Source organism: Phacochoerus africanus, chromosome 8 (genome assembly GCF_016906955.1).
Source record: "Phacochoerus africanus isolate WHEZ1 chromosome 8, ROS_Pafr_v1, whole genome shotgun sequence".
NCBI lineage: Eukaryota > Metazoa > Chordata > Mammalia > Artiodactyla > Suidae > Phacochoerus > Phacochoerus africanus.
Window position 1 is genome coordinate 57,305,078 of NC_062551.1, and position 24,222 is coordinate 57,329,299.

At 46.8% G+C, this 24,222-nt stretch overlaps 1 protein-coding gene and 1 long non-coding RNA gene across 2 annotated transcripts in view; both read left to right on the forward strand.

The window, feature by feature from the left end:
* The window catches only part of LOC125132723 (zinc finger protein 83-like), a 40,980-nt gene extending 22,231 nt beyond the window's left edge, over positions 1-18,749 (forward strand). Inside the window, exon 6 of the mRNA XM_047790370.1 lies at positions 17,115-18,749. Coding sequence (XP_047646326.1) covers positions 17,115-18,202 — 1,088 coding nt within the window. The 3' untranslated portion in view covers positions 18,203-18,749. The remainder of the gene's footprint in view (positions 1-17,114) is intronic.
* LOC125132727 (uncharacterized) lies at positions 819-13,275 on the forward strand. The gene is made up of 4 exons (XR_007136305.1): positions 819-1,464; positions 6,058-6,184; positions 11,833-11,937; positions 12,954-13,275. It is a non-coding gene; the product is annotated as an uncharacterized LOC125132727 (long non-coding RNA).
* Positions 18,750-24,222: the final 5,473 nt, after the last annotated feature.

Consider the following 24,222-nt stretch of genomic DNA (forward strand, 5'->3'; position numbering starts at 1 on the left):
TCTGATTTATCCATGCATCCTTTTACTAGCTGAGTCCTGCTGAAATCGAGTGGAAGTGGAAGATTTTTCCATCGTCATCACAGAAAACAAACTTGATTCTGAAGCCCTTGGCTGTAGCCAACTGTTCCCAGTCTCCAAAGGAGTCCCTCCGACAATGTCAGGTTTGGGGTTGAACATTTTCCCCTGTGGCGTTTGATGCCTTCAAGTGAACGGAAGACAAAATGTTAAATTATGCTCTGGAGGGAGGTGAGTATAAAAATGCACATTACCTACAGGCACAACTTCGCATTTCCTTTCAGTCGGGTTCCATCACCTTCTCTAGGTGATCTTTTTTTTTGTCCTTTATCTTTTTTTAGGGCCGCACCCGCAGCATATGGAAGTTCCCAGGCTAGGGGTCGAATCAGAGCTGTAGCTGCCGGCCTACGCCACAGCCACAGCCACGCAGAATCTGAGCCGCGACTGCGACCTACACCACAGCTCACGGCACCGCCTGATCCTTAACCCACCAAGCAAGGACAGGGATCAAACCCGCATCCTCATGGATGCTAGTCCGGTTTGTTAACCACAGAGCCACGAAGGGAATTCCCCATCGCCTACTCTAAAACTCAGGCTTTTGTTTAATACGTTGTAGAGTGGCCTTGGTGGCCCAGCGGTTAAAGATGCAGCAGGAGTGTTCCATAGACTTAGCAGAAAGGAATCCGATTAGCATCCAAGAGGATGAAGGTTTGATCCTTGGCCTTGCTCAGTGGGTTACCCTGGCTGTGGCATAGGCCAGCAGCTATAGCTCCGATTCAACCCCTAGCCTGGGAACCCTGAAAAGACCAAAAAAAAAAAAAAAAAAAAGATGCAGCCGGTGTCATTGCTGAGATACGGGTTTAGCTGTAGGCCCAGGAACTTCAGCATGATCTGGGGGGCGGGGAAAGCAGCTGTAACTGCTGGAAGTTCTGAAGTTTCCGGATTCAACCGCGCCCGCAACCGCGCCCGCCAACTTCGTGCCACGCCATAGAGCATCCGCGTGCCCATCCGCGCTCTGATTTCACCTAAACCCTTCTCAACACTCGGCTTTCCGTAGGAGTGAGCTGCGGGGCTCCAATGCTGCAGTTGGCCTGTCTCTCTCTAAACGACCTCAGACACTTTCAAAAGATCCAAATCAGAGAAGGAGAGCCTTCCAGAAGGAAGAGGAGTAGCCGGGAATCTCACATGGGCGGACCCGAACTGCCTCAGCGCGCCGCAGTCTACTCCAGGCCATGGTGCCGACTCCACCCGCTCGAAGGTCCGAGCCGGGTCTCTCGGTGGCCCCGCTCCACCCCGCCTCGCCCCCGCCGCGCACGCGCACTTCCCTGCAGACCCGGAAGCGATTCGGGTGGGAAGACCGGTGCCCTCGGGAGAGGTTGGTTCTTAGCTGCCTGAGCTCTGCGAGCTTCAGGTCCCACGTCTCCACGCTCGGGTGCTGGAGGTCTCCCGGTAAGTTACGGTCCCTAAACGTGCTCGTCGCTCTCGGTCTGAATCCGCCCTTTTTGCCTCTTACGGGTCTGGTTCTGGTTAAAATCACTCTGAGGCCGGTACCCGCCCCAGCGTTCTGCTTTCGGCCCGTATAGAAAGTGACCTCCTGTAGCCTGGTTTCCTGCTCTGACTGCCCTTCTCCAACCTTTGTCAGGCTCCAGGCTTCCCTACCCACTCACCCACCCCATCCGCTCCGCCCAGTTCCGTTGTGTAAAGTCCTCACTCGCGTGGATAAGCGCCCTTGCCCTCCCCTCACGGAGAGCAGAGAGGGGAGGCGGAGAGGCAGTTGTGTGTGCAGTTACTGAGGCGTCAGAATGTTTGGGGAGAAAGAGCGAGAGATTGCAGCAAAGGCCACTCAGTACGAGGAGGAGTAGAGGGAGGACAACAAAATGATGCCTAGAAATAGGAGGAAACAGAGAAGTGGACAAAAGGAGAGGAGAGAGAAGCAAAAGGACCCAGACAGACATATACAGAGAACAGAGCATTTAGCAAGGAAAGCGGGGACCCAAGCCCGGGTGAGTATTGAGTTGGTTAAATATGGAATACTCACTTGTGAAGTACTGATTCGTGTCTTTATAAAGCTAATTTAGTGTAGATGTGTTGACTTCTTTATTTTTTGCTTTTTTTAGGGCCGCACCCAGACATATGGAGGTTTCCAGACTAGGGGTTGAATCGGAGCTACAGCCGCCGACCTACACAACAGCCACAGCAACACAGGATTTGAGCCACGTCTGCGACCTACACCACAGCTCATGGCAACGCCAGATGCTTAGCTCACTGAGGGAGGCCAGGGATCGAACCCATGTGCTCATGGTTACTGGTCTAGTTCCTTACTGCTGAGCCATATTGGGAACTCCATGTATTGACTTGTTTAAATCATGCAGAGGAGAATGAGAGTTATAAACGCAGGGATGTGCATTTTCTAGTTATTGCTTCAGATGATAGCTCCATCTGCAACCCCAGTTCATCCAGAGGGCAGAAACTTAGCTCAGTCAGTTCCAGATCATTCTCTTCCCTTCCAAGAAATGGGGGAAGTTTATCACCCCATCGTGCTTTCTACAGTGGCCCTTCCTAATAGTACCATGGTCCTCATCCTCTTTCTCAGGCTCATGTCAATCTTTTCTGAATTTGATGGAGCCTCACACTTGTTTTAACTTTAACATCGGAAGCCGTTGAATATGTTTTAAATTTCCAATTATTTTCACTATAAATTTTATTGTTTAGATTGTGAGGTTTATATACTTTCTACTGTATCCTGTACTGGATCTGTTCTTTGATGCGTGGTAAATATTTATTTTTTGCGTTTTTAGGGCCGCACCTGTGGCATATGGAGAGTCCCAAGCTAGGGGTTGAATCGGAGCTACAGCTGCCGGCCTACACCACAGCCACAGCAACACAGTAACCGAGCCGCATCTGTGACCTACACCACAGTTCACGGCAACGCTGGATCCTTAACTCCCTGAGTGAGCCAGGGATCGAACCCGCAACCTCGTGGTTCCTAGTCGGATTCATTTCCACTGTGCCGCAGCGGGAACTCCGATGTGTGGGAAATTACTATACATGTGGTGAGATGTTGTTAACTAGGTGTTCACAGTGAAAACTAGTTTAACTAATATTCCGTAGCTTCTTTCTTCCCTTAAGTGATCTGCTAAGCAGTGAGCTCTGAGCTGAAGTGTCCAACTCGATTTTCCTCTCAAGTCCCCTTCATCCTTTCTGTGAGATTTGAAGGACGGGCTGGATTTGTTCCCCGTTCTTGGACTCTAATCCGTAGAAATTGCTAAGAGGCCAGAGGAGGAACTGGGGCAAGGCTTTCTTGGGACTCTTGATGCAGAACAGGTGCGTGAGAACAAGAAACAGGTGCCCTTGCTCCCTCCCTGGGGCGGGGGGAGGGGGGAAGCTGGTTTTTTAAAGGCGGCGAGGGTGGGGACAGTGCCTTGGCTTGGGCAGGAGGCGGAGCTTAGGTGGTCGGCCTGCCCCCTTGGTGGTGCTGTGTGCCAGGATCACGCACAGTGCCCTGCTTTTACTCCTCATACCTCAGAAGTGGCGGTTGGGTTTTGGCCTTTTTGTATCTTTTTTTATGTGGCCACACCTGCGGCATATGGAGCTCCCGGGCCAGGGATGGAATCTGAGCTGCAGCACTGCTGGATCCTTAACCCACTGCAGCACAGCGGAACTCCTGACCTTTGTATATCTTTTGGTTCGTAATTTACCCTGACTGTGCATGTATGCAGTTATATTTAGTCCCTTAAAGTTTCTTTGGATTCTGTTAGGCAGGAGATATTTGTCCAGGCCCCAGCCTCTGTCACTCAGATTGATGTGAAACTTTGTTCCAGCAGAGCCCAGGGTGTTTGCAATGAAGAGGTTGTTGAGAGCTCATCTCCGTGGGTGACCCTTATTCATGTTTTTCCAGAGTAATAACTATATGTAATTCTATATATATATATAGATAGATAGATAGATAGATTTTTTTTTTTGTCTTTTTAGGGCCGCACCCATGGCATATGGAAGTTCCTAGACCAGGGGTCCAATGGGAGCTACAGCTGCCAGCCTACACCACCGCTCACGGAGATACCAGATCCTTAACCCACTGAGCAAGACCAGGGATCGAACCCACATCCTCATGGCTACTAGTCAGGTTCGTTAACTACTGAGCCTCAACAGGAATTCCACTAGTTTCATATTGTTGATTACAGTGTTTTCTGGAAAAGAATTAAATGTTTGAATTTGATTAAAGCAAGGAAGCAAAAGAAGCTTCTCTTGGTCAAGCATGTGAACGGTAGTCTGAAATTAGGACAAACCCTTTCTACTTAAATCTATCCGGGCCGCCACACTACACCTGGTTCTGTTTTCTCAGACTTCCTCAGGATAACTTGGTACAACTTCTCCCCCTCTGAGCCTCAGTGTACCCACCTCTGACTTGGAGAGGATAGGAGACCTGTTCGCCTGGTTGTAGTGAACATTTTGAACGTGCTATAGTCCTCCAACAATGGTGTCAACCAAGAGGCAGGGGCAGAGGCCTGGAGGTAGCGGCATAGCTTTCTGCAGCTCGTCTTGCTGTGTGTGTGTCATGAGTAAATCCTAAGTTTCATTGTGTCATCTCTTGGCATGAAATCCTTTTATGGTTTCCCATCCCCCTCCGGACAGAAATCTAGGCTGTTGTGTCTCCGGCAGGGCGCTCTGGGGCGGGGGTGGCCCTCCAGAGTTGCTGCCGGTGAACAAGAGGGACAGGCTTCCATGTCACCCAGGCACTGGCTGCTGGCCGCCCAGGGAGGAGCCTGGCAGGTGGAGGAGGTGGTTCCTTGGCTGAGCGTGGGGGGGGAGGCGAAAGGCCAGTGAGGTGCAGGAGCCCGGGGGCTTGGGCAGCAGGGCAGGGCTTCCTGAAGGAAGGGCTGAGCCCTCGCCGGGTGGTCTCCATGGAGGAGTTCATCGCCCCCGCACCCTCCTCTTCCCTTGGCAGCAGAGAGCTGTCTTCCCCCCGTGCTGAGGTGCCCCTGGTGTCACTGTGGCAGAGCAGAGGGCTCTGCTGATGCTGAACATTACACAACATCGTTTGGTCATTGAGAATAACCCTACTTGCAGACTCTTGTAGTCTGTTACTTACTTAGAAGAATACTAGAAACACTGAAGGAAAAAGAGTCCTCACCTCCCTCCCTCCCTCTCGGAACTGGTCCTGGGACAGTGGGATGGAGACAAGAAAGGGAATGAAATGAAACCTCTCCCTTTCACTACATAAATCAGTCAATCCATCACTTATATCTGGAATCTAATACATGGCACAAGTGAACCTATCTCCAGAAAAGAAACACACTCGCGGACGTGGAGAACAGACTTGGGGTTGCCAAGGGGGAGGGGGAGGGATTGGGAGGGAGGGGGAGTTTGGGGTTCTTAGATGCAAACTATATATAGCATTTGGAGTGGATAAGCAAAGAGATCCTGCTGCATAGCAGAGGGAACTGTATCTCATCACTCTGATGGAGCATGATGGAGGATAATGTGAGGAAAAGAATGTAGGTATGTGTATAATTGGGTCACTTTATAGCAGAAATTCACAGAACATTGTGAATCAACTAATAGAAATTTTAAAAAATCAGTGTCCCTAACCTACCCAAAATAAATAAATAAGTAAATTCAAATTGGGAGTTCCCGTCGTGGCGCAGTGGTTAATGAATCCGACTAGGAACCATGAAGTTGCAGGTTTGATCCTTGGCCTTGATCAGTGGGCTAAGGGTCCGGTGTTGCCGTGAGCTGTGGTGCAGGGTGCAGATGCGGCTCGGATCTGGCGTTGCTGTGGCTGTGGTGCAGGCCGGTGGCTACAGCTCCGATTCGACCCCTAGCCTGGGAACCTCCATATGCAGAGGGATCGGCTTCAGAAAGGGCAAAAAGACTAAAATAAATACAATTAGAGAAATGTAACTTGCTCAGAAGTATCTTACGTGGGTCATTCAGAACGTTCATTGGAGCCACGTCAATCCTTACTTGTTTCTGCTTCTGTAAGTTTGTGTCGAACTCACCTCTGTCACTTTGTCCACCTGATGAAAGGTGCTTTCCTTTCAGGGACTGTTTACCTTCGAGGATGTGGGCCTGCCTGGACCCTGCTCAGAGGGCCTTGTACAGGGACGTGATGCTGGAGACCTACGGGAACCTGCTCTCCGTGGGGAGCATCGCTTCCCTCCGGAAGTGGGTATGTAGTTTTATTTTTCTTTGCATTTTTCTCATGTGAATCCCTAGCATGCTTGTGAGAGCTTCCAATCCCTGTTCTTTAGAGAGAAATTGAAGAAGGTGTTTGCATTCAGAATGAAAGATCACCTCCAGTCTTCTCCCCAGGTCTGCCCACTGACGTTCCAGAATCAGCCCCCGGGTGCCTGGCAGCCATGCATCCTGGGCTGGCAGGTGCAGCGAGGTGGCACAGATGCCTCTGCTGGCTGGTCTCCCGCCACGGGCTGGGTGCTGCCCTCCCCTCTGAGCCTCTGACGTCTGCTTTCTGTCCTGGCTGATCTCCCAGCCGGCAGAGGGGTTTCTCAGGGTGAGGAAACTTTTCATGTTTCACAGCTTCCTTTCCGGGGGAGCAGGTCCTGTCTCGATTCCTTTTCCTCGCAGCCTCCCGGGTCACGTGGTGGCCTCTCTTGCGGTTCTGGTTGTCTGAGATCTGCCAGTATTCAGGGGGTTTTCTGGGAGAACTGTCCCCCAGGTAGATGTCTCTTAGATGTGTTGGCAGGAAGAGGTGAGCTCCGCACCCTTTCTCTTCCCCCATCCTGACTCCTCTCTTCTGTTTATTCAGTCTCTCGTTCATTTCCACGCTGCTCTTTATTCTGTCTTTCCTTCTTCCAACTTTGGTTTTTGTTCTGATTTTTCGAGTTCCTTTGGGTGTACGTTTCTGTTGTTGGAGACTTTTCTCGTTTCCTGAGGTCAGCTTGGATCCCTATAAACTTCCCTTATTTTCAGGTGGCTCCGTGGGGTAGGGATCTGGCTTGTCTCTCTGGGTTATTTTTTATTTCCTCTCTGATTCCTTCAGCGATCCACCATTGGTTGTTTAGTAGCAGATGGTTGAGCTTCCATAGCTTTGTTGTTTCTCGCAATTTTTTTTTTTGTAGTTGATTTCTAATCTGTGTTGTGTTTAGAAAAGATGCTTGCCATGGCTTTAGGCTTTGTGAAATTTACCAAGGCTTGTTTTGTGACTAAGCACGTGATCTCCGGGGACTGGAGGTCATTCATGGAGCGTGTGCCACGTGCCCTTGAGAAGAATGTGGGTGCTGCTCTCGGAAGGAATGTTCTCTCAGTTTATCAGTTCAGTGCATTTAGTCCAATGTGTTACTGAAGGCCTGTGTTTCTTTATTTTTTAATTGAACTACAGTCGATTTACTGTTTCCTTACTGATTTTCCATCTAATCTGCCCAGTGATGGAAGTTGTATCTGTAAATATTTGCCATATATATATCTAGGTGCTCCTCTGTCGGGGGTATGTGTGTTTACAATTCTCCTATTCTAGGATTGATCCCTTGTTCACTATGTAGCGTTTTTGCCTCCTGTTATTAGTCTGAATTTTAAAGTTTTGGGAGTTCCCCGTTGTGGCTTAGCAGTAACAAACCCCAATTAGTATCTCTGAGGTTGCAGGTTCGATCCCTGGCCTTGCTCTGTGGGTTTAGGATCGGGTGTTGCCATGGCTGTGGTGTAGGCTGGTGGCTACAGCTTGAATTCGACCCCTAGCCTAGGAACCTCCACATGCCACAGGTGCACCCCTAAAAAGACACACACACACACAGACACACATACACACGTCTTTTGTCCGACGTAGGTGTCCCTTCCCCGGCTTTCTTTAGCTTTCTGTTCACATGAAAGTCCATTTTCCTTCCCTTCACGTTCAGTCTCTGTGTCTCTAGATCTGAAGTAACTTGAAGGCAGCATGTATCCAGGTCTTATTTTTGTGTCCATTCAGCCACTTCATGTCTTTTGGTTGGAGCATTTATTTCATTTACATCCGAGGTAATTAACATGTTTGTCCCTACTGCAGTTTTGTTTATTGTTTCATATTTGCTTTTGTAGTCCTTTTTTTCTCTTGTGATTTAATGACTATCTTTAGCGTTATGTTCGGATTCTTTTTTTCTTTTCTGTGTCTATATCTATCATAGGTTTTTGGTTTGCAGGTACCTGAGTTTTGTATGGCTCTCTGTATATACACATGATTGTCTTAAGCTGTTCATCCCTTCATTACAAAGGGATGTTAAAAACCCTGCATTGACCTCTCCTCCCCTCACGATCACTGTCCTTTTTTTCTATCATAGTTGATTTACATTGTTCTGTTTCAATTTCTGCTGTGCTGCAGTGACCAAACATTTACACACATACATTCTTTTTCTCACATTATCCTCATGTCCCATCGCAAGTGACTTGATAGAGGAGTTCCCGTTGTGGTGCAGCAGAAACAAATCCGACTAGGAACCATGAGGTTGCGGGTTTGATCCCTGGCCTCGCTCTGTGGGTTAAGGATCTGGCGTTGCCGTGAGCTGTGGTGTGGGTTGCAGGTGTGGCTCGGATCCTGTGCTGCTGTGATAGTGGGCAGGCCGGCAGCTGTAGCTCCAGTTCAACCCCTAGATTGGGAACCTCCATATGCCTCAGATGTGGCCCTAAAAACCAGAAAAAAACCAAAAAAGACCCAACACCCCACAAGTGACTAGATGTAGTTCCCTGTGCTATTGGCAGGCTCTCATTGTTCGCTCCAGATGCAGTAGTTCACATCCCCGAACCCCAAGCTCCCACCGCTGCTGTTCTTGACACCATATTTCCATCAATGGCGTTTTGTGTCCCCTCACTGCCTACTGTGGATAGAGATGATTTAACTATTTTTGTCTTTTAACCTCCCTCCCAGCCATGTGTGTCTACGATTTCCTACCTTCACTGTGTGTTTGCTTTTGTTGGTGGGCTTTTTCACCTTGTAATTTTCTTGTTCCTGGTTGTGTCAATGCCGATATTGTTTAAACCACTGATAGGTTCACCTTGCGAATCTATCAGTCGCCTTCATTTTTCTTTATTCAGTCATCAGTTCCGTGGGTTTTTTATTTTTATTTCTACAAAGTAGCATTGATGTACAGCATTGTCTCAACTTTAGTTCTGTATTTTGATGGTGTCTTTAGTGCTATTTTATATCTACAGTTTGGGGTTGTGGGGTCACGGAATGAATATTGTTCTTTGCATGTGAGAAGATTTCATCCCCGAGTGCTGACGACTCAGCATTTCCTCCTCCCAGATGCGTCTGTATGACCCCTGGGAACTTTTTAAAAGACTGAGTTACTGCTTTTCCTTTGTTTCTCATTGGTTAGCACCTCCTCTTAACACCTTTGGCTTAATAGACTTTTTTTTTTTTTTTAAAGCAGTTTAGGTTCCCAGAAAAATGGAATGGAAGTTAGAGAGATCCCCACGTGCTTTCTGCCACAGACTTGCAGACCCTTACCCACGACTAACATCCCACATGAGTGCGCTCTATGTTTATTTTTTATTGTTTTGTCTTTTTAGGGCTGCACCTGCGGTACGTGGACGTTCCCAGACTAGGGCTTGAACTGGAGCTGGAGCTGCCAGCTTACACCCCAGCCACAGCAGCGCCAGATCCGAGCTGCGTCTTCGATGTACACGGCAACACTGGACCCTTAATTCCCTGGGCAGGGCCGGGGATTGAACCTGTGTCCTCATGGATACCAGTTGGGTTTGTTACTGCCGAGCCACAGCAGGAACTCTGAGAGTGCTTTATTTATCACTGGTCAACCTACGCTGGCACAAGCTAACCTCTCAAAGTCCATATTTATGTCAGCGTTCTCTCTTGGGGGTTAGATACATTATAGGTTTGGCGAAATGTAGAATGACTCGTTGGTACAACAATCATCCCAACCAAATTCTACAGCATTTCCATCCCAAACCCTCAGTGTCTCCCCCACCTGCCAGCCTGTCTCCTTTGGAAACCATGCGTTTTTCAAAGTCTGTGAGTTGGTGTCTGTTCTGCGAAGTTCATTTTCTCTGCAAAGTACAGTTTCTTTATTCATCAACCGAAGGACATTTTGGTTCCTTCCAAGTTTTGACAATTACAGACTAAGCGGCTGTAAACATTCAGGTGCAAGGGGTTTCTTTGTTTTTTGGGGCTTTTTTCTTTAATGATTTCTTTTTCCATTACAGCAGGTTCGGTTTGTTTTTTGGTCTTCGTGGCATGTAAACAGTGCGTTTCTTTTTACTGCCTTGAAGTAGTCTGTGAATGAACAGCACATCTGTTTCCCACGCATGAGTTGTTGGACGTCTGGGTCCTTTCCATCCTTTGGCTGCTGTGACTACAATCACTACAGATGTTGCTGTGTAGGCCTCTGTGTGGACTCATGTTTGTATTTCCATTTCCCTTTGGCATAAAGCTGAAAGGGCAACTGCTCGGGCGCGTGCTACCTTTATCCTCTGCGGACACCCCGACCGTTCTCCTCAGCAGCTGCGCCGTTTGAGGTTCCTGCCTGCACTGAGTGTGTGAGGGTCTTGGTGTCTCTACATCCTTCCCAACACTTTGATTACAGCCATTTTCAGGGTGTGGAGCTTCATCTCATTGTGGTTATGAGTTGAATTTCTCCAATGAATAATTACGTTAATACATCTTTTTATTTATTTATTTAGTCTTTTTGCCTTTTCTAGGGCTGCTCCTGCGGCAGGTGGAGGTTCCCAGGCTAGGGGTCGAATCGGAGCTGTAGCCACAGGCCTACGCCAGAGCCACAAGCAACTTGGGATCCGAGCCTCATCTGTTATCCACAGCACAGCTCACGGCAACACCGGATCCTTAACCCACTGAGCAAGGCCAGGGATCAAACCTGCAACCTCATGGTTCCTAGTCGGATTTGTTAGCCACTGCCCCACGACGGGAACTCCGGGTGTGCTCTTGTTTGTTTCAACTAAAATCAACCGTATTTGCAGCCTCTGAGAATCGTGTCCACACAAATAATTGCATGGGTCACAGCACCCATGCTGCTCCCCTGTGGCTACTCTACCGGCCACTTTCATCTTGACGTTTTCTGTTTATAAAAGTACTTTTTTTTTTTTTCTTTTGGCATATGGAGGTTCCCAGGCTGGGGGTCAAATTAGAGCTACAGCTGCCGGCCTGCACCACAGCCACAGCGACGCAGGATCCGAGCTGCATCTGCGACCTGCACCACAGTTGACAGCACACTGGATCCTTAACCCACGGAGCAAAATCGCATCCTCATGGATCCTAGTCAGGTTCGTTAACCGCTGAGCCACGAAGGGAACTCCTGTAAGACCTGTTTTGGCCAAGGTAAGAATGTCACTCTGAAAAACCATGGTCTGGCCGAAGCAGGGTCGGCTCACTTGGCAGAAAAGCCTTTCTATCCCTGGGAAGATGATCCTGTCTTAGTTGGTCCCTGTCCTGACGACGTCTGTCTGGCGAGTGGAGCCAAAATCTGCTTTGTCCTGGGTGGTCATCAGGATGCACTTAGTAGGAAGAAGTCCTGATACAGATGCTGCCACAAAGTGAAAATTCAAAAGTTAGATGTAGTTTTACTCTGTATATACAGCACAGTTTATTGATAACGTCTAAGTAGCTTTTCCGTAAAAAACAAAAAAAAACCTCCCACGCATGATGTATTTTAAAAATGTCTGTCTTCCTCATACATGGAAAGCACTACACTGATAACTTAAAAAAAAACCATTGCAACTCCTTTATCCATTTTCCCCACCTCCCTCTCCTGTGCCATAACCATAAATTTGTTCTCTATGTTTATAGGCTTGTCGTGTGTTTTTAAGATTCCACATGTCCGAGAAACCACAAGGTAGTTGTCTGTGTCTCCCTTATTTCAGGCAGCATGAGGCCCTTCGTGTGGTCGCAGGTGGCAAGACGTCCTTCTCTGTGATGGCGGAAGACCAGCACGTGGTCCACAATCCAGCGCGGCTTTAGCCACTTAGGTACTGTTGGGACATTTAAGTACAATACTGCGCAGTGAACAGGGGAGGCACATACCTATTCCCGAGATCAGGTTTCCCTTTTCTTCCTATCAACACCCAGAAGGGGAACCTAGTTTTATTTCCAGTACTTGAGGCCCATCTCTGTCGTCTTCCGTCGTGTCAGCCCCAGTTGACATCCCCGCTAACAGACCGCAGGGCTTCCCGTGTCTCCACATCCTTGCCAACCCTTATTTTCTATAGAAGCCTTGATGACTTGTGTGAGACAGTCTCCTGTGACGGTTTTAATTTTCATTCCCTGATGATGCATAATGTTGAACATTTTTTTCCTATATCTCTTGGTCGTAGGTCCATTTTTTAATCAGATTTTTGTTTTTGCTGCTGAGCTGTGAGTTCTTTATATAGACAGTAAGCCCCTTATCAAATATATGTTCTGCCAATACTTTCTCCCAGCCCATAGGTTGACTTTCTGTTGATAGTTTGCTATGCAGCAGCTTTTAAGTTAATGTAGACTCATTTGTTTATTTTTGTCCTTTTTGCTTTTACTTTTAGTTTCAGAGTTTAAAAATCATTGGCAAGACGTCAAGAACCTTATTACTCTTTTTCTCTGGGAGGTTTATGGTTTCAGGAGATACATTCGAGTGTTTAATCTGCTTAGAGTTTAATTTATGCGGAGGGCATATGATGGTGGTGGCTCAGTTTTCTCAATACTGATTACTGATGTCAGTGTCCTCCCCATTGTATATACCTGGGTCCTTGCCATGAATTTATTGACCACACATGCGTGGTTTTATTTCTGGGATTTCTCTTCTCTTCTGTTGACCTATGGCTCTGTTTTAATGCCAGTAACTTACTGTTTGAATTCCCACACTGTAAAATGGTTTGCAATCAGGGAATGTGAAGCCTTTAGCTTTGTTATTCTTTCTCAAGAGTGCTTTGCCTGTTTGGGCTCTTTTTTGGTTTCGACTGCATCTTAGGCTTATTTGTTGTATTTCATGTGCACATGTTTTTGCTCGTAGAGACAGTTTTAGTTCCTTTGTGTAAATACCACGTGGTGTGACTGCTAGATCGCATTGGCTCGTTTTGCTGAAACAGCAGCCCCTTCGTGAGTGCCTGCCGGTCTGGCCGCAACACCCACGGTGAGTGAAGGTCGCTGTCGTCCCCGCATCATTTCTGACCCGGGGTGTTCTCAGGGTTCCGGGGTTGGGCCGTGAGAGCGGGGCTTTAGTTGCCTAACACTCATTTTAACACAGTTTCCTCAAAGCTCTGGCAGTTTTTAAAGAGAATTTTTGTTGTTTTCAGAACATACTTTTTCGTAGTGTTACTGTCTCAGTCACAGAATACCATTTGGTTGATTTGCCAGAGTTTTCTATTATTACTGCTTCCAACAGTTTCCCAGAAATTTTCTTACCATCCTTCAATCACAGGTTTCAGTGTCGCCTCTTTTATTCCCTGTCCTCTTTTTCAACCAAGTCTCACCCGTCACCGGGTCCTTCTTGATTGATAGCCCATCACTGTCCCATTCTTCAGGCTGTTCTGGGCACATCTCTCTGCAGGTGCTGCTGCCGTGACCTGCATGGCACTGCCAGACTTGTTTCGATGCCTCAGTGCTGCTGAGGACAACACTTGTCCACACAGACCGTTCTGTTTTCTAGGGCATTTGCTAAAAGGAGTAACACTCCTTTAAGGAGCAGGGGCTGGTCAGGTAACATATGGATCAGCGATTATTTTCTGCTGCTATTTCTTAAGTCAAAATTCACCACTTTTGGGTGAGTGCCTATTAATTTCTATTCATTCACATACGTCACATACGACACAGGAAGAGCCCTTCCCATCTGATGTCTCATATACTTGGAATTATGATGTTTAACGTTTCAGGGATATGATGTCAAATACTTAAAAAAATTCCAGCAAGAGATTCCATGGCTTTTGTATAACAAAGATACTTGCACAACTACTTATGCCAAAATTGATACTTTTATTTTCTCTTTCCAAGCCGAGTCTGCAACCTACACCACAGCTCATGGCAACACTGGTTCCCTAACCCACTGAGCAAGGCCAGGGATCGAACCCACAACCTCATGGTTCCTGGTCGGATTCGTTAACCATTGCGCCACGACGGGAACTCCTTGATGCTCCTTTTAAAATAATGTAGCTCACAGGTTATTCTTACCAAATATCATCACGTTCACCAAGACGTGAAACCTTAGCAAAGCTTCCTGCTAACTTTGTTCCCACCAGTCAACCTCTGTTGCTCCCGCCAGGAGGTCATCGTCCAGTGCCCAGGGTCATCTTCCACTGCCGGACCCTTGGGAGGGTTTTACTGCCTCCACACGTGTTTATAAGAGTGCATTCATTCATTCTCCTCTTCGTAGCCATTTCCAGGTCTTTCCTTTCGGGTTCTGCTAAGAGTAAACTTGACCATACCTTCTGGAACATGTTTATGACTCTTAAGTGTGTGCCTAGAAATGGAATTTATGAGGTATTATTCAGTTTGATCATTTTTAGAGCAAATACTGGACTAGATGGAAACCTCCAGCCTTCCCCTAACAGCACACTAACTCCCTTTCTAGTACCTTCCCCATGGCCTCCAAACCCACCGTCTAGTTTCCATAGGAATAAGTTACTTTTTTTTTTTAGGCTTTGTTATCCCCATTTTATTTAATTTTGCTTTTAAATGATTTTTATTTTTCCATTACAGTTGGTTTACTGTATCTGTCAGTTTCTACTGTACAGCAAAGTGACCCAGGCACACGTGCACACATACGTCCTTTTTCTCACATCATGCGCCATCGTGCTCCATCACGAGTGCCTGGAGCGTGAGTCACGGTTACGACCCTCCCGGTGGCAGGTCTTTTCCAAGGTCAGGGTCTCAGCTGCTCCAACCCCATCCAGCCCTGCAGATCTGCAGGCACAGGCTCTGCTCCCACACTGCCCGCGACTTCCACTCTCGCTTTACCAAATCCCAGTCCTGGCCTCGCCTCCGGTTCTTATGGAGCTGAGTGACCGCTCTTGGGACCCCCTAGGGGTATGTTCACATTTAGCAGCCAGGCTCCCCTGTTTCCGCAGGACCCCCCCCCCCCCCCCCCCCCGGCACACAGCACGTACGGAAAGGCCCTCTGCTCACACACGGTACCGTCTGCTCAGATCGACAGCATCGCCTGGTTTCTGTGCAGACGTGGCACGAGCAGAACAGGACTCGGTTGTCAGCTGGGACTCCCAGGACAGTCACCCGCCAAGCGACACAACCCCTTTCCTGTATCACACGGTCATTGGCTGGGACGTCTCGAAATCTGTGCTGCCGGGATGGGGGGATGCTGCGTAATAGTTATGAACTTGGCATCTTATTGTGCACACCCAGGTTCAAAGCTTGGCTCTTGAATTTGCTTTCTGGGTGAGTTAGGGATAGATGTACAAGCATGTGGGTCCTTTACTTTTATATGAAAAACCGTGATGATTTACCTCTAGAAGAATTAAATAAGTTAATGCTGTTATAGGGCTGGAAATAGTGCATGGCAGATAGTAAGGACTGAACAGTTAGCTTTAGTTGCTAGTTACGCCATTTTGGGGTCATGGGTATCAGAGACTGACCTTGGCCCACGTTATATTTTGTTTCATCTTTTTGTAATTTTTTCCATATGAATGTTCTCTCTGACCTTAGATAACAAATTTTCAAATGATGCATTTATATGGTACATATATTTTTTTGCCACATAACTGAGTGGTTAAATGACGCTCTTACAGAACCACAGGCATGTCATGTGATTTGAGATTTCAGTTATTTCCCTAACTCTTAGACTTTACACACGTACATGCATTAACCTGAACCTGATATTTCAAAATTCAGTGCTTCTCAACCTATTTTTTATTTTTCCTATTGTGTGTTCCTTCTGGAATGAAAAATCTTCTTTTATGATACATAGAGAAGAACTTTTTAGAACTCCAGAGGCCATTATTTTGTATAACTGTGCTTACTTATTAACTTACCTGCTAGATTATCATGGGTTATGAAAATGTTTTTGTTGTTGTTGTTTTTTGCCTTTTCTTGAGCCGCTGCTGCGGCATACGGAGGTTCCCAGGCTAGGGGTCTAATCGGAACTGTAGCCACCAGCCTACACCACAGCCACAGCAACGCTAGATCCTCAACCCACTGAGCGAGGCCAGGGATCGAACCCATAACCTCATGGTTCCTAGTCGGATTCAGCAACTACTGCGCCACGACGGGAACTCCCCTGAAAATGTTTTTATCAGTTTTTATTGTACTGTATAGATTTTCTTTTCTTGCCTCAAGTCACGTTATTAAACACATCATTATAAAGTTTGAGGAGGAGAGAAGACTGAACTCTCGGTTATGATTTCATTCCTCCAGGTCAATAAGCCACTAGATAGATCAGTTTTCTAACTATGGTGTATCATTTAATTAGAAGTTATATGGCAAAAAAATGTGTGTAGTGTGTGCTCGAAACTTTATTATCAGAGAAAAAAATTAAGGGAAAAAGTATAAAAAGAAAAAAAAACTATCACAGTGTTTGAGGACCATGCTTAAGAAACTTCTGTATTATATTTTTTTGTAATTATGTAATTCAATATATTTATTTTCCAACTCTTAATAGGAATCTATTCTCCTGGACTTGCAATCAAGGATTTATCACCAAGAAAGGACACTGATACAGGAGAATCATGCCATCTAGAGATACCGCAAAGGACTAAGTCATGGCATTCAGAATTTCGATCTCAAGGAAGACTCTGAAAATACCCAAAAGTTTGAGAGTGAGTGGGGACGTGATGCAAGACGTTACAAAGACGGGTTTCTGACCCGCAACAAAAACCTCATAGAGAAGATCAGGATCATAAATCCGCAGTTAATTTTCCTCGGAGTGTTTCTGTAAGAAGTCACCCATGTGAATCTGTCATGCATGACAAGCTCTTCCTGAGAAATTTGCTAAAAATGAGAAGTAACACAAGCACTGCTGGAAACAAAGATATAAAGCGTCTGGAAAGCAGGACTGGAGGAAGGCTGCAGGCAGAGGTGGCCGAACTGCAGAGATTTCCAGCTGAGGAGAAAATGTATGAACACGGTCAAGTGGAGACATCTGTCAACAACAGTTCCTCACCCCTGCATAGAATTCCCAGTGCGACAAACACTTTGTTACCTGCACAGTACAGGAAAAATTACACTAGAGATAAACCGTACAGCTGCCATGACTGTGGGAAGGCTTTTAACAAAAAATCAAACCTCACAAATCACAAGAGAATTCATTCTGGACAGAGACCTTACAGATGTGATGATTGTGGCAAAGCCTTTAACCAGTATTCACACCTCACCACACACCAGCGAGTCCACACAGGAGAGAAATCTTATAAATGCGATGTGTGTGGCAAGGTCTTCAGTCGAAATTCACACCTTGCAAATCACCAGAGGATGCACACGGGCGAGAAACCTTACAAGTGCGATGAATGCGGCAGAGCTTTTAGCCAGTTTTCACACCTTAGCAGACATCAGAAAATGCATGCTGGAGAGAAACCACACAAATGCAATGCGTGTGGCAAGCACTTTACCCAGCGTTCAAATCTCATGGCACACCAGAGAATTCATACAGGAGAGAAACCTTATAAGTGTAATGAATGTGGGAAGGCTTTTATTGAACGGTCGCAACTTTGGGGTCATGAAAGAACTCATACTGGAGAGAAACTTTACAAATGTGATGAGTGTGGCAAAGCCCTCACGAGGCATTCATATCTCACCCAACACAAAACCATCCATACTGGAGAAAAACCTTACAAATGTCATGAGTGTGGCAAAGCTTACACGCAATTTGCAAGCCTCACCAGGCATCTGAAAGTACATACGGAAAACAAATCTGAGCCTCACATACATGGCAGCCCTTTTATCCCAAGCTTAAGGTTTAGGGATCATCAGAGATTTCCTAGTAGAAGGGAACTTGAAAGCGATTCAGACCACAGTTGCGGGTGTATTCAGGCCCTACTCATCATGTGGGAATCTCGGTTGGCGAGAAGACATGCAGATGGTGAGCAGAAGCAGGGAAGATGCTCAGCGTCACTGACCGCACGGGAAGTGCGGAGCCAAAGCTCCACGCGATGCCACCTCGCGCCAGCCGACAACGGCCATCGTCGGACAATAACGAGTGAGGATGTGGAGAAAGAGGAAGCCCTTGCGCTCTGGCTGGGACTCTACACTGGTACAACGCTCATGGGAAACATGATGGAATTTCCTCAAAAAAAAACCCCCAAAAAACTAGTCATATGAGCCACATGTTGCTCTTCGGGGTATTTACTGGAAAAAACCAAACACACTAATTCAAGAAGATAGAGGCACTTGAATGTTCACTGTAGCATTATTTCCAGGAGCCAAGATGGGGAAGCAACCATAGTGTCCCCTAACAGATGAATGGTGAGAGGCAAACGGTGTGGCCACTGCGCACAGTGGAGTATTACTCAGCCCGAGGACGTCTGGCCGTTTGCAGCAACAGGGAAGGATCTAGAGGGTGTTATGCTAAGTGAAGTAAGTCGGATGTGGAAAGACACAGGTTACCCACCTCCCTTACATGTGGAATCGAAGAAACAAAAAAGACAATGAGAGATTCATAGATACCAAGACCACACGTGCGGTTGTTGTCAGAGGCAAGGCCGGTAAAGGGATTAAAAGACAGAAACCTCTGGTTACAGAATACAGAAGCCCCGGGGAGGTAAGAGCCAGCATAAGGAACGTGTTCATAAATGTTGAGAGTTCCCACTGTGGCACAGCGGAAATGCATCCGATTAGTATCCGTGAAGACTCGGGTTCAGAATTCCTGTCGTGGCTCAGTGGTTAACGAACCCGACTAGCATCCACAAGGACGTAGGTTCGATCCCTGGCCTTGCTCAGTGGGTTAAGGATCCTGCGTTGCTGTAGCTCTGGTGTAGGCTGGCAGCTACAACTCTGATCCGACCCCTAGCCTGGGAACCCCCATATGCCGCAGGTGCTGGCCTAAAAAGCAAAAAAAAAAAAAAAAAAAGTTTATTAAACTTTTTTTTTTTTTTTTTTTAATGGCAGCACCCATGGAACATGGGATATGGAAGTTCCCAGGCTAGGGTCACAGGAACACCAAAAATGGAATAACTTTGAGGACAACTAACTACACACACATTGTTGTGGTTATCTCATGGAGTATGCAACGGCTACCTCATGGAGCAGAGCTCAAACGAACCATGTTATACATCAAATGTATTTCAATAAAGAGACTCCACTGTAGAGAGCAACCACATAAAACTAATGTACGTGGAAAGGCCTGTAACCGGGGTTCACGCCTTTCTTGATATCAGAATACACACCTCGGAGCTCCCCTTGTGGCTCAGCAGTAATGAACCCAACTAGTATCCCAGCATCCATGAGGACAGGGTTTGATCCCTGGCCCCGCTCAGTGGGTTAAAGGATCCCCTATTGCCATGAGCTGTGGTGTAGGTTGCAGATCCTGTTTTGCTGTGGCTAGACTTGCAACTGCAATTGGACCCCTAGCCTGGGAACTTTCATATGCCGCGAGTGCAGTCCTAAAAAGACCAAGAAAAAAAAAGAATATACATCTTGGAGAGAAACCAACGTCTATGGCAAAGCTCATGTAAAGCTTATGCCTTGGAGTCCCCATCGGGGCTCAGTGGAAACCAATCTGACTAGCATCCATAAAGACACAGGTTCGATCCCTGGCCTTGCTCAGTGGGTTACGGAACTGCCATTGCCATGAGCTGTGGTGTAGGCCGATAGCTATAGCTCGGGTTTGACCCGTGGCCTGGGAACCTCCACATGCCTCAGGTGCAGCCCTAAAAAAAAAAAAAACAAACAAAACAACATAAGTTTATGCCTCATGGGACATAACAGTTTCTTACTAGAGAGAAATAATACAAATATAGAATGTGATGAGCTTTATCAAAACCATCTTTGAAATTATGGAAGAATTCACATCAGATGGAAACCACATACATGTGTCAAGGGTCTTAAGCAGTGATGCCAGGATATACCGCGTAGAATTCATACTGGAAACGTCAAATATAATGCGGGTGACAAAATGTTCAGTGGATGCACACACACAATTGTTTTTCAGCTGCACCTGCAACATAAGGAAGTTCCCAGGCCAGGGATCAAATCTGAGCCTTAGCTGTGACCTGTGCCACAGCTGTGGCAACACAAGATCCTTAGCCCACTGTGCTGGGCTGGGGATCAAACCCACACTGCCTCAGAGACAACACCAGATCCTTAGCCTGCTGTGCCACAGTGGGAACTCCCAGTGGATATTCTCAATGGACCGCACATAAGAAAATTCATATTAGTGGGAGCTAAGTCTATTACTTTAGAAGATTAACCAACCTCAGATAGCATTAGAAAGCTTGCTACTGCAACCAAGACAACCCGGAACCCCTACTGGCTGAAGACAACCAGCACTTCTCTCTTCCTCGTATCTGTCACTCACCTCTCTCTTGGTTCTGCCATTTGATTCAACGATTCAGGGTCAAACTCCAGTCTGTCTAAGACCATCGTGAAGCAGAGAGAAGACAGCGGTAAATGAAGCAAAGGGCCTGAAACCTCCCACGTAAAACTGAAATACGCTGTTCAACTCGCAGCAAACAGGTCAGGAACTCAAACAGCCAAGCTAGCATTGAAATGTGCAAGGAATTGAGGTCCCTCCAAGGGAAGGAAGGGCTGCCCAAGTCCAGTGGCCGAGCTTGTGTTCAAAGGGCAGACGTGTGATCTCGGCAGGATGGCAAGTCGTTGGAAATAATATTACATGTTTGTACAGCTTCTATCAGAAATAATGTGTCCTTCCTTTTCCACACAAAATACACTGAACCTTGCCTCAAAGGAGAGAAACCCTTCCCACGCCAAGAAAAAAGAGGAACGCAGTGGGTTTTGGTCCCTAGCAGATGGGAGGTTTTCGGAGCCGATGCAGCCAGGGCCCTGAGCTGCACAGCAAGCAATGGGGAGTGAACGGGCCGCGGCTCCATCTCTTCCCCGAGAACAGACAATCCCGTGTATTGTGTTCATTGTTCTTCCTTGAACCCAGTCACCTCCAGCGGAGTTCCGCGACTGCCTTCCCTGACCAATGAGCTTTCCTTCCCATAAACATGTACCGTCCCCCAGGTGACTTTAAATCTGCGAGGTCACCCTTCTCGTATGGTACACACGCTCGCACAACTGCCACCAGTAAAACGCTATGTTGAATACAACACTTAGTGTTGTATAAACGAGTCCATTTCCATTAGTGACACCCACGGTTTGAGCAAGACACCTCTAACCTTTTAGACTGATGTTATGTCAGAGCCTTCCAGGTTCTCAGGCCTTCTGAGTAGAGCCACACTTGGAGTTTCTGTTTGTTTCGTGCAAAAGGAGTAACTTCGCAGAAGCCAACTTAACTAACAGGTTACTTCCAAAGGCATGAGGACCAAAGCCATGATTTTAGATTTAACTTGCCCATGACCCTCAAAATACTTTGTAATTTTTTTTTTTTAACCAAGTTTTACCAATGGGACATGAGGCAGTTATACCCTTTAGTCCTAAGTATTCATGATGATGTAAGACCTTGATTATAATATGGTATCAAATGCAGTTGAAAGCAAAATGCCGGAGTTCCCGTCGTGGCGCAGTGGTTAACGAATCCGACTAGGAACCATGAGGTTGCAGGTTCAATCCCTGACCTTGCTCAGTGGGTTAACGATCCGGTGTTGCCATGAGCTGTGGTGTAGGTTGCAGACGAGGCTCGGATCCCGAATTGCTGTGGCTCTGGTGTAGGCCGGTGGCTACAGCTCCGATTAGACCCCTAGCCTGGGAACATCCATATGCCGCGGGAGCGGCCCAAGAAATAGCAAAAAGACAAAAAAAAAAAGCAAAATGCCACATACCTTTTGCTTTTTCCTCTCTCCGTTGGTGGGAGGGACATGCAGGGGTGATCACCCGCTCCTCGGACACCTCTGCAAATGTTTGGAGATGTGTTTTGTTTCACAGTTGGGGTGGTGCTGCTGATGCGGGTCGAGCCCAGTGCGCTGGTAAATGTTTTGTGACGCACGGTGTAGCTTCACACAGCAAAGAAATATCTGACTCATGAGGTCAGTGAAGGAAGAAGTTATATCACATAAATAATCAAAGGAAAGCAGAAGTGCCAATATTACTATCACATAAAATAGATTTCTAAGAGAATAAAACTACCAAGGATAAAGAGCAAATGATGTAATGATAAACGGGTCGATCTACCATGATGACTAAGCAATCCGAAGTATATGAGCAACACAGAAGAGCTGCAAAACATGTGAAGGAACAGTTGACAGAACTGGAAGGGAAAAGACAACTCCACAATCACAGTTTGAGGCTTTAGTCCATCTCTTTCAGTAACTGAAAGAATCAACAATGACCCAGAAAATCAGGACATGGATGAATTTAATAACATCAGATCACGGGATCTACTCAACATTAGAACAGCACTCGAAAACAGCATTACTTATGTTCAGAGATATTTCTCAAGATAGCTCTCTTCTGGGCCATAAAATACTCAGCAAATTTAGTAACATGTAAATGATACCGAGTGTGTTCACTGCCTACCATGGAATTCAGCTGCACATCAAAAAGATTGCTGGAAAGTCTCCCAACACTGGAACCTAAACCACTTACCTTTTAAAAATCCATGTGTCAAAGGGAAGACTCCAGGGAAATACACAAGCTGAAGCAAAATAAAACTACAGTATGTCACAATGTTAACTAAATTCATACCATGAGGGATCTTTAGAGCCTGACATATGCATTGAAGAAGAGGAATTATATCCAAGAGTAAGGTGCAGTTAAGAAGCCAGGAAAAACAAAACCAAACCAAAATGAACACAAATGAAGTGAAAGGGGAAAAAAAGACAAAAATAAAAATTAAAGGAGTTAATTAAAGGAGCTTAAGGCATAGTTAGCTTAAGAGAAAAGAGAAGGGAGTTCCCGTCGTGGCGCAGTGGTTAATGAACCCGACTAGGAACCATGAGGTTGTGGGTTCGGTCCCTGCCCTTGCTCAGTGGGTTGACGATCCGGCATTGCCGTGAGCTGTGGTGTAGGTTGCAGATGCGGCTCGGATCCCGCATTGCTGTGGCTCTGGTGTAGGCTGGTGGCTACAGCTCCAATTTGACCCCTAGCCTGGGAACCTCCATGTGCCGTGGGAGTGGCCCAAGAAATGGTAAAAAAAAAAAAAGAAAAAGTTATAAAATTAAAAAATTTAAAAAATAAGAAAGCACAAGTTACTAATATCAAAAGAAACATTATATTACTATCAAATCTATAAACACCAAAAGGATGGCAAGAGACTACTATAAAAACTTCGCACACATATACTTCACAACTGATGAAATGGACCAGTTCCTCTAAACACAACCTACTGCACATGACCCACGTGAAAGGGACTGTCTGAATACTTTGAATTGCAAAGTGAATTTGGAATTTTAAAATTCCCACTTTCCCCCATGAGAAATCCACCACCACACATGGTGACTCTTAAGAGCTTCACGTGCTCTCCAGTGCTTCTGCCTCGGCATGCACTGGGTGTCGCCAAGGGCTCTGGGGTCCTGCACTGACCTTTCCCCTCCCCGAGGGCCCTAGGTAACAGCCCACAGAGTTACAGTCAACAGAAGCTCTTGATAGGACTCCTTTGACTGCCCTCCCGGGGCCCCCTGCTTTTTGATGGCCGCACCCGTGGCACAGGGAGTTCCTGGGCCAGGGACTGAGCCTGGGAGGCAGCTGCAACCTACGGGAATCAAAGCTGTGCCTCTGGAGCCACCGGCTGTTGCAGTGAGATTCTTAACCCCCGCCCACAGCGAGAACTCCTCAAATGCCCCTGTGATAACCATTCCCCCTCATCACCAGTGGCTTCCCCTTGTTCCACTTTGCATGACACCCCTTTCCCCCAGTGAAGTTCACCAAGCCCTACTTGGTTTAAATGGACCAGTCCTGCCTTAGGCTTGAAACCTCAGAGCACTCCATCCAGCGACCTTAATGAAGAAACACGCCCTGGGCCCTGCCCTGAGCTTGCAGCCTGCATCCGACCTTGACCTCTCACAAGGCTCTTCACGGTGTCCCCTTCGCAGCGTGTGTGCATAACCAAGCTCTCCACTTACCACGTCCTGTCGCCCTCTGTTGAGTAGGGGCTGAACATGCCACACCCAGCACGGAACTCTAACAAAATTTGGACTTTTATGTTGAAAGTTACACAATGGTAACGAAAGGTGACATTTTTAAACACGGTCATCTTTTTTTTTTTTTTGCTTTTTTTGGACACA